This window comes from Nannospalax galili, unplaced genomic scaffold (assembly GCF_000622305.1).
Source record: "Nannospalax galili isolate Female #2095 unplaced genomic scaffold, S.galili_v1.0 scaffold25, whole genome shotgun sequence".
Classification (NCBI taxonomy): Eukaryota; Metazoa; Chordata; class Mammalia; order Rodentia; family Spalacidae; genus Nannospalax; species Nannospalax galili.
In genome coordinates, this window is record NW_008355642.1 from 6,732,143 (window position 1) to 6,749,471 (window position 17,329).

The following is a 17,329-nucleotide window of genomic DNA, read 5'->3' on the forward strand; positions in this document are numbered from 1 at the left end:
GTTAGAATTTATTATGAATGTATGTCCACTAAAGGCAGACATTGTTCTAGAAAAGTGTATTCTGTTTGCATTAATATCAACATCATCTATTTTGCAGTATTTTTTAGGAGTTCCATCTTCTGACATGTGTCATTCAGTGATTAATGGGTGCTTTTATCAAATATGTGAAATGAAAAAATGGAGCTGCAAATTTTCACTATATACAAATATGCAACATGGATTGAGGAAAACGCTTAACATTCCTGCATCAATCCAAATAGCGTATATGATTTTATATAAATACGATTTATTTTGTGATTTCATTTTAAAATTTAGCTACATGTGTGGAAAACTGAAGAAATATCTGGCCCATTCAGACATGAAGCACATTTAAGTCTCCTTATAGTCACGGTAGAAGGGTAACTTTGTATCACGGAGATACTTCCTTTAATTGTCCTTTATGCTTTATACAGGCATAAAGTAAACCTTGGAAGTGTTTTGTTCAAAGACATACCTCAGAGAGGATAGGAATGGTATACAAATGTCTATCTGGTCCCACTACTAATGTGTACATGCTTTGAAAGAAAGAGAAGAAATCCGTGCCTTAATTCCAGCACTCAGTAGGCAAAGGGAAAAGGATAATTAGTTCAAGGCCAGCTAGGTTATACAAAGAGTTAAAGATCAGCCTGAGCTAGATAGTTGAGAATCTACCCCAAGAAAAAGCCATATATGCACTGGAATTCGAGCCCAAGTCCTCTGCAAGAGCAGCCAGTGCTCTTCACTTGTGAGCCATCTCTCCAGCCCCCATCAGTGTATTTTTCATATTTGTCATTTTGAAGAGAATAAGAAGCAGGCTGTGGTTTTAATTTTTTTACTTTTGGCAACTTTTAATTATTTCTAATGAATTTAGTGTTTGGGTTGAGAGTACAGATTTCTGTCAGCATACTGAGTGGATGCCTTTAATATATGAGATCCTGCCATATGACTCTCCTTTTCCCGCCTCTATTTTGGTTGTTCTCACATTGCATTAAAAATTCTGCTTAAGCACCTGCCTTCCCTACTAAACTGAGAACCTATGAAGAAAATTTCATTTTATCCACTGCTATATCTCCAGGAATTAACATTGTGTTTGACACCCAGTCAGAATATAATAAATGTATTTACATAATTAAAGTGCTTTAAAAATGTAGCTTTTTGTTTAACAGAACATTTCATGAGTTGGAGTTCAGTGAGTTATTAATTTTTAAATTTTGCTTTTTATTTCTAGATTGCATTAAATGTTATGTTGTTTTATTCTCCTCTAGAGTCTTTTCTGGTGATCTCTTAGGGGATCTAATATAATATTTAGTAGAATCACATATGCTGGGGAAATTGATTTCTCATGAAGATTAACACTCGTTATATACACAGAGATAGTCTGAGACAGTAGCATATAGCATAGTCATGAAATATGAATTTAAGTAACCTGTAAAAATAAATTCTGAATGAGACTAGAAAGGAAAGAAAAACTTTTTTTTAACCATATCAGATTCACCTAGGGAAAAACTATTAGTGTTTGAAACATCTGAGGTAATTCTATTTGATTTAACTGTTCTACTGGTCCAAAAGTTGTTGGTACACTTTAGGCCCTCAGTCTTCTCTTTGAACCTTAGAAACAGAAAAAACAATACAAACTTTTTTGTCTATATGTTATACATAATTCTGTGTGGCTAGCTATAGGTGTTATAAAGCTTCTTCCCAAATCATCATCACTTTTAATCAAGTTTAGACGACTGATCTCAACTCTGTATCAAAAGTTATTCATAACTTTTTGAAGTTTCTAGCAGGACTTGAAGCAAATAAAGCATATATTTCGCCCTCATAATGAAAGTAGTCTATAAAAATTATTCTACCTAACATCAATACATTTCAAGTAGGTTATACACCACTATGATGTGTTATTTTTCTTAGAAAACATACTGAAAATATTCATTTCAAACTGTTAGGAAAATAACTAACACTAGTATAGTGAAAGTTTATTTCTCAAATGTGAAACTAAATTTACCTTCTGAGAAAGAAAATAAAATGAGGACAAAATTAGATTTGCATGTGTGTCTTTTACATTATTTTTCTCTTTATATTTACACTTTATTATCATAGGCAGCTTTAGCTGCATAAACTTCTTGAACAAGAGCAGGAATTTTTAGACTATTTGTTAAAGATGTGTTTGTAGTGTCAAAGTATATGGTTATTCAGTTAAGATTAATCTTCTTTCAGTATTACAATGTGAACACAATTTAGAAACAACCATACTATCATCATGGTGTCAGCAAAAATTTATGTAAATTTCTAGAACCTTGTGGATGAATAATGGATTACACTATAGCAGAGAGAAAGTTGAGATTTTCATTTTCCTCTAGAGACACAACAAAATATCTGTACCAATGCCAAATCTATGTACTAAAAAGTATTTATTTTTACTGAAAATTTTCATTTACTGAATTGCTTTTAGAAACAGCCAGAACTGAAAACAGATTGTAACCCTCAAATACATAACAATTATTCCAGACCATGCTTTTTAAAGCAACCTTGAAATTAGTGTGCAATATTCCCCACAACATTCCTTATTTGCATAATGTGCACATATAATTTGTCCACAGGAAAGAATAGAATTGAGAATGTTCTTAACAAATTCCTCTGTTTTAGTGGCCCCTGTCAACCATTTGTCTTGTTCATGACTTTGAGATTCAGACATTTAAGTGTAGCTAGGCTCTGTTGACAAGACATATAGCTGAGTAGCCTGTTGGGATAGATGAACCATTTCAAAGATTTTCTTTTTTTTCATGTATATGCTTGGTTCCTTGGTACTCATTTTTCTTCTGCTCACATAATGACTCGTCCATGTGGCTTGGATTTCCTGTAGCATGGTGGTACACAGTAGATCAAGAAATGGGGAGAGAAGTTGGAAGTTTATGTCAATCTAACTTCTAGACTCTCAGAACATTATTTATGCACATTCCATTGATCAAGCATATCCGTAAAGTCAACACAGACTTGGGAGAATAATGCAAACCAAAATCATATGGTAAGAGTAACAGAAACTGGCAAACTTAAATTTGATAAGATGCATAGCTATTTGGATTTGAATGTTGCATTTTGTGGAATTTTTTATTTTCCCTCTAGTTAAAGGATATGTATACCTGAATATTCTTGATAATAAACCTATGAATTGTATGGAAAATAATTCCTATAATTTTTCATCACTTTTGAATGTTGAAATTAAATTTTGAATTTTGAAATTCAATGTGCTTTGTATGAACAAGCATTCTAATATATTACAAATTATCTCACCAATACTACCACCTGATATTGAAGTTTTAACTTTCCTCAGACATAAAATGAGACACGTACAAATGCCATTATCTTTCTGTATTTTTTCATACATTGAGCATTTCTTAAGCTTTCATCACGTTGACAACAGATCTGCTAAGTTTGATGAACTGATACGTGTAGTGCTTATTATATTACCTTTATTATTGAGGCATGAAAGCAACTTACAAAATGATTTCCCATCCAAATAAGGGGTGCTAAATAATTATGTGGAAAAGTTTTAAATTACATAAAATTAACTACTCATGTGATCATTGAAATGCCAAAGATCCTGAATAACCAATTTTGTTTTATTTACTCTGAACTGTATGGTTATTTCAACATCTTGTAGAAACAGTCATTCTTGGATGAAAAAAGGATGTTCTCCATCTTTCAGTTAATAAAATTTCTTTCCAACTGAAAAGTTCAGCTTTGTATATAATGTAAATTATAATCAAATTAGTTAGTGTAGCAATTTTATAGGGTAGTATTCTGGTAGGATGTTTTTGTATATGTTGAAATACCTGTTCATACAAAGAAAATGTATTAAAGATGTTCCAAACATGCCACACAGGCATATATTCAGTGAACAAGAGTGAAATATATCTTTACAAAGGCCTCTTTCCTTATCTTGAGAAGTAGTTCTTAAACTTTTCTATTGAAGTGAACCCAATTGTAGAGGAGAATGAAAGGTCTCCCCCCACCCACTAGTTATCACAAAAAAAATTAACTCAAGTAGTATTTGGAATATTTGTGCAAATTTTGTGTTCAGTCTTTAATATGTACATGTTCTTATAAATGTAATGTATCTACTAGAATCTCCAAATAAACTGTACAACATCATTAAGGGTTTTCATGTAATCTCTGGCAAACTACAGAGTAACCTTTGGATATTTGTGCCTAGTTTGTGATTAAGAAGCCTAAGTAAAAATTATTATTAGAAAGGCTATAAACACATTTTTTGCTCTAACAAAGTATAATGACTTGAAACTAATCAGTGAATTTGGGAAGAAACAGTCTAATGTTTCAAAAACATTTGCAAAGTAGCTACCACTTCAACAGTCCACACATAGCAAGAGGTTTCTTATTTCTCATCTTTTTGTTCAAAGAGGCTAAACTTTGATACTCATATTTCTAGGCTGTATTTAAAAACTGCAATATGCTATATTTTATTTCAGAGTGACTAACAAATTCTTAGGAACAAAAATTTCTGGAGATTGTTTGCAAGGTAGAAATAAACCTCTACCAATCTAAGTTTGGTTGGAGAAATCAAAACATGAGTCAGAAACTTCCCAAGTGAATTAGATATTGATATCAATTCATCTTCCACAGGTGAACAATTATTGAGTAACACCACAGTCTCAAGTTTTAAAGACTGTATATTTTCCATAATTTACTCAGTTTTTATACTCTTTGGATTTGAATTGAAAAACTTCTTAATACTAGGATGAAACCGAAGATAGATGAAAGGTTCCAAATGTTAAAGGACACGTTTTCGAAGAACATCTAGCAGGCCTCTGAGTTTCATCCTTACTACATTGAAATCACATGTCTTAGAGGTAAGATACCAAAAAAAGAAAGATAGGAAGAAAGAGAGAAAAAGAAAGAAAGAAAGAAAGAAAGAAGGAAGGAAGGAAGGAAGGAAGGAAGGAAGGAAGGGAGGAAGGAAGGAAGGAAAAGGCTCAACAATTTGTGTTCCTATATGAGATTATGGAAAGACAATAGCACTCATAAACCAACATCTTACTATTCCTGATATCATAACATCATAATATTCATAAATATTCAGCAATAGCAATCTAAAAATAAGTATTAAATAGTACAGCATTTCATTGTTGGAAATAATATTATCAAATAACTTTAAAGGCTGCATTGAGTGCTGAATTTTACTTTTAAAAGTGCTTGGGCCAGGCGTGGTGGCACACGCCTTTAATCCCAGCACTTGGGAGGCAGAGGCAGGCAGATCTCTGTGAGTTCGAGGTCAGCCTGGTCTACATAGCGAGTTCCAGGTCAGCTGGGGCTACAGGGAGACCCTGTCTCAAAAAGACCAAAAAAAAGTGCTTGGTCTCCATCACTTAATAGTCACCAAATAAAAAATTGTGGCTGACATGGTTGAGCAGGACTTCTGACTTATCTTCACATAGATGGAACTGGCTAAAGAAAGGAGCCAGGGGCTCCTCCCAAGCCCATGTGACCCCTGAGGAACAGATCCTCTAACGACCTCAAGAGTACAAATAAATTGGTTCATCTGGGCCAACTGTATGGTCTTAAACACCCAAAAGGAAAGTATAAACAAAGATTAAAGGGATCAATAAAATTCTTTAAGAGTCCATGTGTTTAGCTAAAAGCTACATAACAAGAAACAATGCCAGATAGGAGATCCCTGCCTTTGAGTTGTTGGCCATGTTGGCCCAAAAGACTCCCAGATAGTAACCCAGCATAAAAGTGGGAAAATGAACAGCAGAACCCAATCTTATCTAAAGGAATATTGGCAACTGATTGCTGCTAGATGAGGAAGGGCTGATCTTCCTAAAACAAGGAACTCTAGATAGGCTGACTAGATTCAGTGGATGGACAAGCACTGGAGAATGGCTGGGGGCACTGACAACATAGTGGACAGTAACAGGGATTACAGAGTATATGGGCTCCATTGGGGAAGGGGGTAGACTATAGGAGGATGCCATTTGGGATGTGGGTATATAGATAAATAAAATTGTTTGGGATGTTCTGTATGAAATACAAACAAAAAATCAACAACAACAAAAAAGTTATATTTGAGGAAGAAGCAATAGAATTTGCTCCATGTTAATTAGTAGAGGTGAAACACATTACCATTGAAATCTACCTGATGATTTTATATCCATGTTCAGGTGGATCTCAGAAAGTAACCGACTGTGACTAGTAATAATCAGGTACATAGAGATTAGAGAGGCATATGCAAACATATAACTATTAGTAGCATTAAAATGAGTTTTTCCATATGAAATAGTATATTTTAAAATGAAATGGAGATCTTTTTTAAAGGTTAAAACGTCATTCAATTTTATGTCTCATAGGGCTTATACTGAGTTCAATTTTTTATAACTGTATTAATTCAACTGTGAACCTAAAAATTTACAGCCAGTATTGAAAGAGATGCATCTTTGCTCAGGAAATTGTTATTGAATATGTTAATGCTGTAATGAAATGCTTCTTCTAATCATGTGGTTATTAAACAAATAATTAAAAAATAAACAAAAATAATAAATAAAAAATTGCCACTGATAAGATAATTCTTCTGTACCAATCACTAATGCAAGACAGCCATGAATCTATCAATCACAGAGTTAAAAAGCTCTGTTGTATAGCACATTTAATGCCCAGTGTAACAAATTAGTATTACCATTCTTTGATGCAATACAAACTCATTTCCTTAAATTGCAATTGTACTGAATGCCAGGGTTATAAATGAGCAGAATGCAAATTGATTAGCATGTAACAGTGGTTGCAATAAACCTTTCCTGGTTCATGCAATTTTCCCCATCTGTTAACAAAGAACAAGGTTAGGAACTATTATTATTCCCAGAAGGAGACTTACCCAGCTGGACATCTATAACACTTGGCTGATTCTCCATGGGGAACAAAGGCTTGGGAGGCTTGTCTGTGAGTAAAGCTAGAAGAGAAAATGAAGGAAAGTAATGAAAAAATTGAGATAAATTACAGGGCAAAAATGATTCTATCGTGTATGATATTTAATGTCTGTAGACATGATGGTGTGTAAACATTTATTAGTGTTCCTACTTGGGCTGTTACTGTATCCATCCAAAGTCCATTTCCAACATATTTGGAGCACTACTGATTCACTGAAAACAGGCCATTTCAACAGATACATTTTCCTACAAGTTCAAACAAATGAATTCTTTTGCATGTTTTTTTTTCACAAGCTTGTGTGTGTAAAGAAGTATAGATTTTTATGCTTCCTCTTCAAATATAAGTCATTTTTAAAATTTGTTCATTTTTGCTGGAAATTGCTATTGAATATGTTAAAGTTGTAATGAAATGCTTCTTCTAAAAAATAAAAATTAAAATAAGAAGTATAGATTTTAAAAGTCAAATCAGAGAAATAATAAATGATCATATCTGCTTTGTAGCTCTAAATAGTCTCAATGAGCTGTGCTGGAGATTCCTTAGAAACGTAAACCTTCTAAGACTGCGGACCATCCTTGTTTTCCCTAACCTCCAATATAATGTAAGGAAGCACTGATTTCTTCCTTACTATTTGATAAAAAAGTTAACATGTTTTATGCAGCAAGTAATTTTTTTTGTGTGCCAAGAGCCAAGGAGGTAAAAAATTCTTCCTTGCTCCAAATTAATAATCTAGGATTTGGGTTCCAAGGTAGAGAGAATAAAACATAATATAATCTGATGAATAAATGCAGCACTTGAGCTATACGACAACATATAACTGGTAAAGAACTGGAAAAAGGAGAGGTCAATGCTACCTGAAAGGATCAGGGGATATTTTTGTAAAATATTTTATTTTTATTTTATGTGTGTGAGTGTACTGCTTGCATGTATGTAAGTGCACCTGTGTCATGCAAACCTGCCGAGGTCAGAAGAGAGCACAGGATTTCCCTGGAACTGAAGTAATGAATGGTTCTTAACTGTCATGTGGGTTCTGAGACTCAAACCTGGGTCCTCTGCAAAAGCAACCAGTGCTCTTAACCACCTAGTCAACTCTCCAGCCCCAACAGGGGAGATTTTTATGAAGGAAACAGATGTTTACATGAACCTTAAAGGATGGGAAACATAAAAGGCATAAAATAATATATTTTTAAAAACATGTTCAACAACACAGACCAAGACACGAGGTTGTACTCAGGAAGAATAATATGTTCAGTGAATAATGGACTGATAAGAAGTTCAGTGGGGTGGAGTAGTGTTTGAAAAGCCAATTTCTCATGACAGGAACATCATGGATTACAAATGGCACTAGATAGATAGGAAGAGTCTCAATTCTGGAGGATTATAAAATATGCAGAGAGATTTGGACATGATGTGGTAGGCTAGATGTCACTGTAAATTCTTAGACTAAAACAATGACTCAAATGAGGTGCATCTAATGATGACTGATTTGGCACATGGGATGTGGTGGGGAAGAAAAATAGTAGCTATGAAAATATAGCAATAATATTGGGGGCAGGGCAAGGAATGGGCAAGATCAGGATGGAATATGGGGAAATGAAAACAATCTGAGCTGTAATTAGAAGATAACTACTAAAGGACTTGATTAACAGAAGGATAATGTCATATGTACTGCTTTTGTAGACAACCTTCTATCACAATATTATTTATATCCTGAATTCCTCTTAATTATTATTGTATTTGTGTCTTGCTTAAACTCTCTAACAAGATTTTGCCTTTTAAAAATGTTTTATAATTCTTCATAATACATATGAGATGATACAATGTTAGACTAGAAAAGATAATCATTAGGCCATAGTTAATTGACTGTTTTAGGAAATTGCAGCTGGCATAAGAGACCTCTACCTCATATTTAAAATGCTATTTAGAAAAGAAAAGAAAGAGAAAAATGAATATTGATTACAGGATGTGTAAGGCTATAAAATATACAATTTTAGTTACATTTTCAAAAATAATTGTTGATAACTAAAAAAAGTGTCAGAAATTTAAGTAGAAGATATTTTTATATAACACTATCTCCCTCTCCCTTAATTGCCTGAAACAGGAAAATTTGAATGAATTAGATGATCTAATTTCTCAACAAATCTTTGATAGCCTATAACATATATTGCCCTTACAGAATTTAGCAACATTTTTAAAACTAGGCCAATTTATACATAATTTATACAGAGCTACAAGTCAAATATATCCCATCTTTTCATTGTATATGTTGCAGTTAATCTTAATAATATGATCTTAAATATTATTTGAAATATAAAGAGAAAATGAAAATGTAAATATTCATCTTCAAAGTTCAATAATGTCAGATGCTCCATTTTGCTGCTCCAGTTAGTTTACTACTATTTGTATTAGTGAAATGTTTGAAACAACTTAAATATCTAACAGTAGAAGACTGGCTAAATAAAATAGTAATTTTATATAATGGTATATTGCAATAAAGCTGATTGAAGGAAAGAATTACATTTGTAAATCTGATATAAATTTATCTCTAAGATACTTTGTTTAGTTTAAAAAGCAAAATTCCAAATGTTGTGTACTACATGCTGCTCTTAATGTAAAAATATATGTGATGGTTTGAATGAGAATGTCCTCCATAGGCTCCAAATATTCAGTCATTCTGTTCCCCGTTGGTGGCACTGTTTTGGGCTGTTTTAGAAGGTGTGATCTTGCTGAAGAAAGCACATAATTGGAGGCATGCTTTGACAGTTCTTAAGCCTTGCCAGATTTCTTGTCTATCTTTGCCTCCTGTGCCTGCTTGAAGATGTGATTGTTTGGATTTCTGCTCCAGTAACCTTTGCCAACGTTATGAACTCTAAACCTCTGGAACAATGAGCTAAATAAGCTCTTCCTTCTATAAGCTGCATTGGTCTTATGTCTTATCACAGCAATGAAAAGTAATTAAGAATATATGCTTGAATAAATGTGGGATATTTTGCCATGGATATATGTGAAATAGCTAATAATGATTTTCTCTCAGGTGACCAACTGGTTGACTGAGGATTGGTGTGAGATACAGGAAAGGTAGGATGCAGCACAGAGATTGAATTTTCACCATATATACTTCAAATAATAGACATGCACCATATTTTAAAACATGGTTAAAATCAATGAAACCTAATCATTTCACATTTCATTTACAGTTTTTTTTTATTTTTCTTGTAAGAATATTTCCACTTTGCCTTATGTGTATTCAAATTACAAACAGTTAACTTTCCTGAAAATTTCTTACTTTTATTTTCAAATTACTGCCACTAAATAAATCAACTAGAATGATATTGGTAGAAAGCAAATGTAAGCGGCGTGTTTCAAGTACAGAAATGTTGATCTGTTCTATTCTCAGGAGGATATGAATTTAAGGTCATTTATAACTCCTACTTTTACCTCCCACTATGGACTTTGTATATATTTACACTGATTTCACTGTTTAAATATCAATTACTAAAGTCACATTTGTTTATAATACTAGTTTTAAGAATCATATTTATAGATTGTTCATAATATGTGTTTTTAGATACATTAGCTTATGTGATCAAAATAGTGACTTTGAACTATAAAGATCATTATTGTTCAATTAGATTTAGAGATTAAACTAAATGAAGTTTACATTGTTTCATTTAGGTGGCAACCTTCTGATCCAAATCCCTGTTCACAAAATGGGTAGGAAGACAAATATGTTGTAGGCAGGAGACAAGTAAAAGATTGGAGAACTAAAGGTTTCAGCCTCTTTGACTCCACACAAAGTTAAGTAAGCTAGGATTCCTAGGTCAACCCAAGTGGCTTCTTGGTAAACAACCAGCTGAAACTTGTGTACTTTAGGACCTCTCATACATAAACACTTTAAACCCTAAACCCATGAGAAAAAAAATGAACTTGTATTTGGAGCCCAACACTTGATTGTGGGACATATGACCACAGAGATTCACTGAATTCCAATACAGTGTTTAGGCCATGGAATTGCCAGGGAGTAAGAGTCATTTTTTTATAGTAAACCAGTCACCACAGTAGTTCATCTGGATCTTGACTACCAGCCCAGAGACAAATATATCACTATGCCGTATAATTATATCATTTGCAGATTAGCTACAACGCATGCTGCCATGAATATGGTAGTTCGTTTCCTTCTTATTTTTTTTTCAATCTCTCCTGAAACTCACAGTTCCTGCTTAGGAAAGAAAGGCAAGGACTTTTGAAATCAAGCTTCCTGAACAACTCAGCAGACATTTACAATTGTATTAGGAAACATATCCTAGACCTTGAGAGCAACTGATTTGAAGTATGAGACAGTCTTTGAAATTGTGGCTAAATTTTACTGTGTGATTGAAAGAATGGGAAAAGGGATACAGTTTGATAAAATTGTTTCAGTCTATAATCCCTCCCCTGCATTTCGCTCTGTAGCTGCTGATGTTTAATTATCTTTATATGTAATTGCTCTACAGAGTATACTAAGATACTAATCTTTTTTTGTCGTTTTGAAGCAGGGTCTCCCTGTAGCCTCAGCTGTCCTAGAACTCACTATGTAGACCAGGCTGGCCTTGAGCTCACAGAGATCTGCCTGCCTCTGCCTCCAAAGTGCTGGGACTATAGGCGTGCGCCACCACGCCCCGCTAAGATACTAATCTTAATGCACTACTGAAGCTACTTGAGTTACTGCCTGCTCCTTAAAGCGAGATTTTATGTTTGGCAGTAATATTCCTGAGGAGAATGCTCAAATTAACTCTTTACAATTGCACACAATAGTTTGAATCAAGTATCACCAGATCATTCAATGTAGCTGAAAGGATTTGACAGTTCCATGAACTGACTGGGAAATAACAAGAGAAATACTTATTGGATGGAGTAAATCAGTTGACTATATTGCATACATACTATACACTACAGCTACAATTTTTTATTGTCCTCTTTGGTTATTCCTCTAGATTTCCAGAAAGACCAATTGGAACATAGTGTAAGGCAGCCATTAATTTCCATGAATTAAGTCATTTTTGAATTTGTATATTAAGGTCAATCAAATGCATCTCCTCCACAAAGCCTATTCAAAACAATAGCATTTGAAATCATATACCAAAATGACTATTTTCATCACAATATTCAATTACTCACACATACCAATATCTCCTACATTTGTTGGAGGATAAAATTTAGACTTAACACTGAGGAACATAAATTACCAGAACTATAATATAGTCTTAAAAACTTGAAGTTTTACCCACTTGCCTTTTAATATACCAATTCTATATATCAAAATTATTTCCTCATTTAACACATGGCATTAATTTCTAAAATTGCATCTTGGCATAAATTCTCACCCCCATTTATTTAGCATCTACTGTTACCATGTGCTGTTCTAAACTTGCTATATTTGACATATAACTTGCTCAAAGTCACACATTTGATTCTCAAAGCAGCAATCATAATTGAATTCTGTCTGATATTACCATAGACACAATGTTCTAGCTAAAACTTTGGATTTAATTTTGTTAGGCCTACCTATCCTCCAAAAAAAAAATGCTGCCCTAATAACAGCAGAAGCTAATGTTTTTCCTCTCTGAAATCCCAAAGTGTTTACAAGAACTTTGACCCATTCATCATTGCCTTGAATAGAAATGAATCCTCAACCTTACATGGGTATGACAAGTCTTTCCCAACTAAGTGTCTAAGCTCCTGGATGATCATGCCTCAAATACATCAGCATAAAAAAGCAATAATTAACCTTGTAGGACAAATAAACACAATCTCCAAATTAACTTCTTGTGGCATAATTTCTCAAAAATAGTGCTTCCCACAGGGTTGTTTGATTGCGAGTAACATAATTTTGCTGATTAAAGCAAAATAGAGGTTATCAAAAAGATGTCTCAATCTCAATATTAACACTATTCCCTGATCTCAATATCAGGAAACCTGGGGAATTATGTCTAGCCATAGAGAAGAAACCAGTCTAGAGCTATATGCACAAAAGGCTAAACAGTGCTTTCACCCTATCAAAATAATTGTATTAAACTTGTTTTATGGTTTTTCAAATGTATACTCTTTTATTGTGCTGTGTTTTATTTTTTGTCCTTAGGTCATTTTGGTCAAGAATCAAAACTCGAAGAAAGATAAGCTGAATGGACAAGTTTTGAGCATTGACCATAGTCATGAATGTCCACACTGCATGGAAAAGAATCCCCTCAAAGCAAATTTACTCAGCTTTTACATCATTAACATTCACTGCTAGATAAGAATTTGTCATAAATGACTCTTCTGTGCATTAATGGATGTTTAACAGCATCTCTAGTCTCTGCCCAATCAGAGGCCAGTAAAACCTACTATGATAGACATTGGCAAGTGACTAAAACAGAACAAAATCATCCTTTGTTTAGAATTTCCAAATTTCCAACCCTAAATGAAATGTGGTTGCTGCTAGCAAGAGAAATGAATATTAGATAGCCAAGAGTCAACGCAATGGCTTTTATTGCCTGCCCAAATTCTGGGACAAATTTCATTAATTTTTATACTAAGGATATTTTTTGGTATTTATAGTATTATTAAGGTGTCCTGAAGTTGTAAGGAGGCAGCATGGACCACACAGATCCACTAATCTAGGTGATGTGCATTTAACTGAAAGAAACAATGGTTTTTGTTATGCCAAGTAGTTCTCAAATTCTGTAATACTGATGAGCTTTTGTCAATTGATAGAAAGTATTTACTGGACTCCTGTATCTTTCAAATTGCCTAAAGTCACAATCTAACTTTAAAAAGGGGGTCATAGCAGCTCTGAGAACCTGTTCCAATGTGACGGACATACAAGAATCCTAAATTGTCTGCTGTTGTGAGGTAATTGAACTTTGGAAGGAAAATTATCTATTGCCTTTAGGTGGGAATTTGATCTTACTGAACAAATTAGATTTAGGGAAAGTGACGCCCTTGTTAATATCCTTCAAAGTTTCCTATGATAATAAAGGGAGATTTGCCAGTCCTAAGCAAGATAGTTGATTAGTTGAATGATTTCAGAAATTGTGCACAAAATTAATTCAGAAATTTCTAAACTCTGAACATACCAGAAGTAGCATTATGCATTGAAATCACTGTGCTTGCTTATATAATTAGGTAACTACTAAGACAAGGAATATATATTTTTGAAAATCTACATAAATAGACTTGTTTATTCTTAATTACATTGTATAGTGGCCATCTAATCTAAGGTCCCTTTTATAGATTTACAAATATGAGAGCCTTTTAATTTAGGTGATAATACAAGAAACATACAATTAAATGATTCTGCATTGGCCTTAATTTTCCAAACTTATGTGAATGAATAGGACCTGCCATGGTGATAAGGTGCCTCTTTTTCCACAGTCCTCATCTGTATCCCCACTTCAAAGATTTTTCTCCAGCCCTAATTTAGGTATCCAAGTTTGCATATCTTTTATCAAAGCCAATTAAAAAGATGTCTCTTATTATGAATTGAAGACATCTTCACTACCTCTTATAAAGTAAATAACTTTTATAGGGTTCTCTGTAAGTGTTGAAACTTTAAGACTTTATTCCTTTGTAGGTAGCTTATCAGAAAGCACATACTGTGCCTCATTGTCCTCCCTTGAATACAAGCACATTAAGAGAAAATGAAGAATCCTCTAAAATCTGAACATCACACAGAATGGACCTTGGTAAAATTTGATAAATCCAAATAATATGTTTTCTTTGATCCCAGTCAGGCTTGTTATGACTGGTTCTCCTTCTTTGTAACATTTTAGGAAATAGATACTGGGCTCATTTTCAGTCAATAATTATCCATGGAAAACCAAACCCTGTTTTCAATTCAGACTGTTATTTCCATCAACTCTCCGCTATGGCGATTATTTTTTATAAATATTTCCACTAAAATTTACTGTTATTCTGCCTTATTTGTAATTGGAGATGGAAAGACATACACCACTTAGTAACTCTATTGGACTGCTTTCTTAGTAGATGCTTCAGTTATAACAGAAAGGCTGTGAAGGACTCGGGGGGGGATTAATGCTTTTCATAATAATTTGGAGAGCTTGTCAACCATTTACTGACATACCTCACATACTTCCCTATGCCCATTAGAAAGGATTCTCTTTCCTAAGTACATTACTGATGATAATGGGTCATGTCGTTCATATGTGTATTAGAAAGGTAAAAATTGTTAAGAACCCCTAAGAGCAAAGCAGATAGGAAGTCATATGCAAAGGATTAAATTGTCTTTATAAACACATTCTATTTGCACTTAAGATATACTAGCCATCATTTAAAACTGGTTATTATCTTTTAATAAAAAATGTTCTTTAACTGTCATATGACAAGTTCCTTGGGAAGTAAACAAACAATTCAGTTGGTCATTGGCCCTGTACAGCTGAGGGCCTCCGTAGCAACTGGCTCAGAGCTTTTGCCCTTCTTTGTAACACAGTGAATGTGTCCTGAGGGCAGTGAATGGTCAGGGCTACTGTGAAGCTGCTCTGAGATGCCCTTTTCTCTAGATCCTGTGTTTATTTCCACTAATATTTGAGTTTCGAGCACTACAGGAGCTTTGGGAAAGCTTGAACATAAAGGCAACATCTCAATGCCATTTGACATGGGGTCTTTCTCTGGAGAGAAGATTGTTTATTCAGCACAAATCTGTTCAGACATAAAGGAACTTCTTCAAACTTGAAAAGAAAACAACCTTGGGGAAAATGGAAACTTAAACAGAGGTTATGATATCCCCCACGCTTCCCCTTCACAGTACATTTTTTTTCCTATTTTTGTCTTTCATCTCTCAGGTAAGATTTTCCTTTTTTCTCTCTCTAAATAGTCCTCCCAGAGCTCTTAATTTGCTGATGCCAAATAAATTCCATAGGCAGTTGCTGTTAGAGAAATTATACAAGATAATATCCTCTCAGTTGTCATGCAGAATTTAGGGTAGAGTAAACATAAAAATAAATAGGAGAGGTTGAGCATAGAAGGTGGGTCAATTTACACGTTTCACCAAGATCATCATTTTCCTCTGTGGTTATTCCTCTGTCCAGTTTTAGAATCTGACCCATAATAATGCCTAGGAATATGAGACACTCAATGATGTAAAATCTTAGAGCTAGACACACCCTTAAAAGCCTTATTCCTTGGTCGGTTTGACAGATGAAGAATCTGAATAGGAAAAAAGGGAAATATTCAACATCGTATTACACATTAGTAATAAAATAAGTAAAATCTATTTTAAGTCCACTATTTTCACTATTTTTACTACTGCACTTAATATTCATTGAGCATAAAATTGCATAGCAGGGTCTTCATTATTAATTTTCTCATTAAATACAATAGTGTATAAAGCAGGTCCTATCAATATATGAGAAGTAAGAAAGAAGATGCTCACAGAGATTAAGTTATTTGCCCAAATTCCTACATATAGTAAATATCCTGTGGGCGAAGAACTAAGTCTGCCTTTCCCTTCCATGTAAGCTGATAGTCCTTAAACTATCCTGTCACCTTTATTCTTTGTTGTTTGATTTGAGACTGTTTCTTTTTTTTTATTTAAATAAATAATTTATTGAGAATTTCATACATGCATAAAAGGTATTTGCCCAACATATAGTAAATATCCTGTGGGCGAAGAACTAAGTCTGCCTTTCCCTTCCATGTAAGCTGATAGTCCTTAAACTATCCTGTCACCTTTATTCTTTGTTGTTTGATTTGAGACTGTTTCTTGTTTCTTTTTTAAATAAATAATTTATTGAGAATTTCATACATGCATAAAAGGTGTTTTGATCAAATCCATGCCCACTCCCTCCCCTCAAACTCCTCCCATATCTCCCCATCACTTTTTTCTGACAACTTCATGTACTCCTTCTTTTTTATATGGGGCTTTTTGCTACTCTAACATTCCCCCCTCTGAAAAGGCAACCCTAAAATCTTTTAGGGGTGAGATAAAAGCTCCCAAGTACTTTTGACATTTTTGGCCTTTGGAACAGAGTATGTTGCTAAGGGGCCAAGGACATTTTGACTTTTAGCCAAGAAACTGGCTACTTTTCTTTACCCTACATTATCCTAACGGCCTACATTCCCCTGCCTAGCCAATTCCTATCTCCTATTCTTATCACACCATCCTCTGAAGAGGTTACCCAAATTGCTGATAGGGAATCAGGTGCAGACCGCTCTGGCTTCTTCCATGCTGAACAGGGATGCAGGGTGAGGCAATTGGAGTACCCCTTCAGTGGGTCTATCTAAGAGACCCCAAATTGCATAACTTTTATCTCTAAGGGGAAAATAATGTCCTTCAATCGTGACTAGGAGATGTGAAGAAGAAGTAAAGGCAAGAGTGATTAGATTAAGTAATTGTCTA

At 34.0% G+C, this 17,329-nt stretch overlaps 1 protein-coding gene across 1 annotated transcript in view; it reads right to left on the reverse strand.

Annotated features, from left to right (window-relative positions):
- Positions 1–17,329, reverse strand: part of Il1rapl2 (interleukin 1 receptor accessory protein like 2) — a 1,274,770-nt gene that overhangs the window by 331,207 nt on the left and 926,234 nt on the right. The window contains exon 5 of the mRNA XM_008852990.1: positions 6,905–6,979. Within this exon, the coding sequence (XP_008851212.1) occupies positions 6,905–6,979 (75 nt within the window). The remainder of the gene's footprint in view (positions 1–6,904; positions 6,980–17,329) is intronic.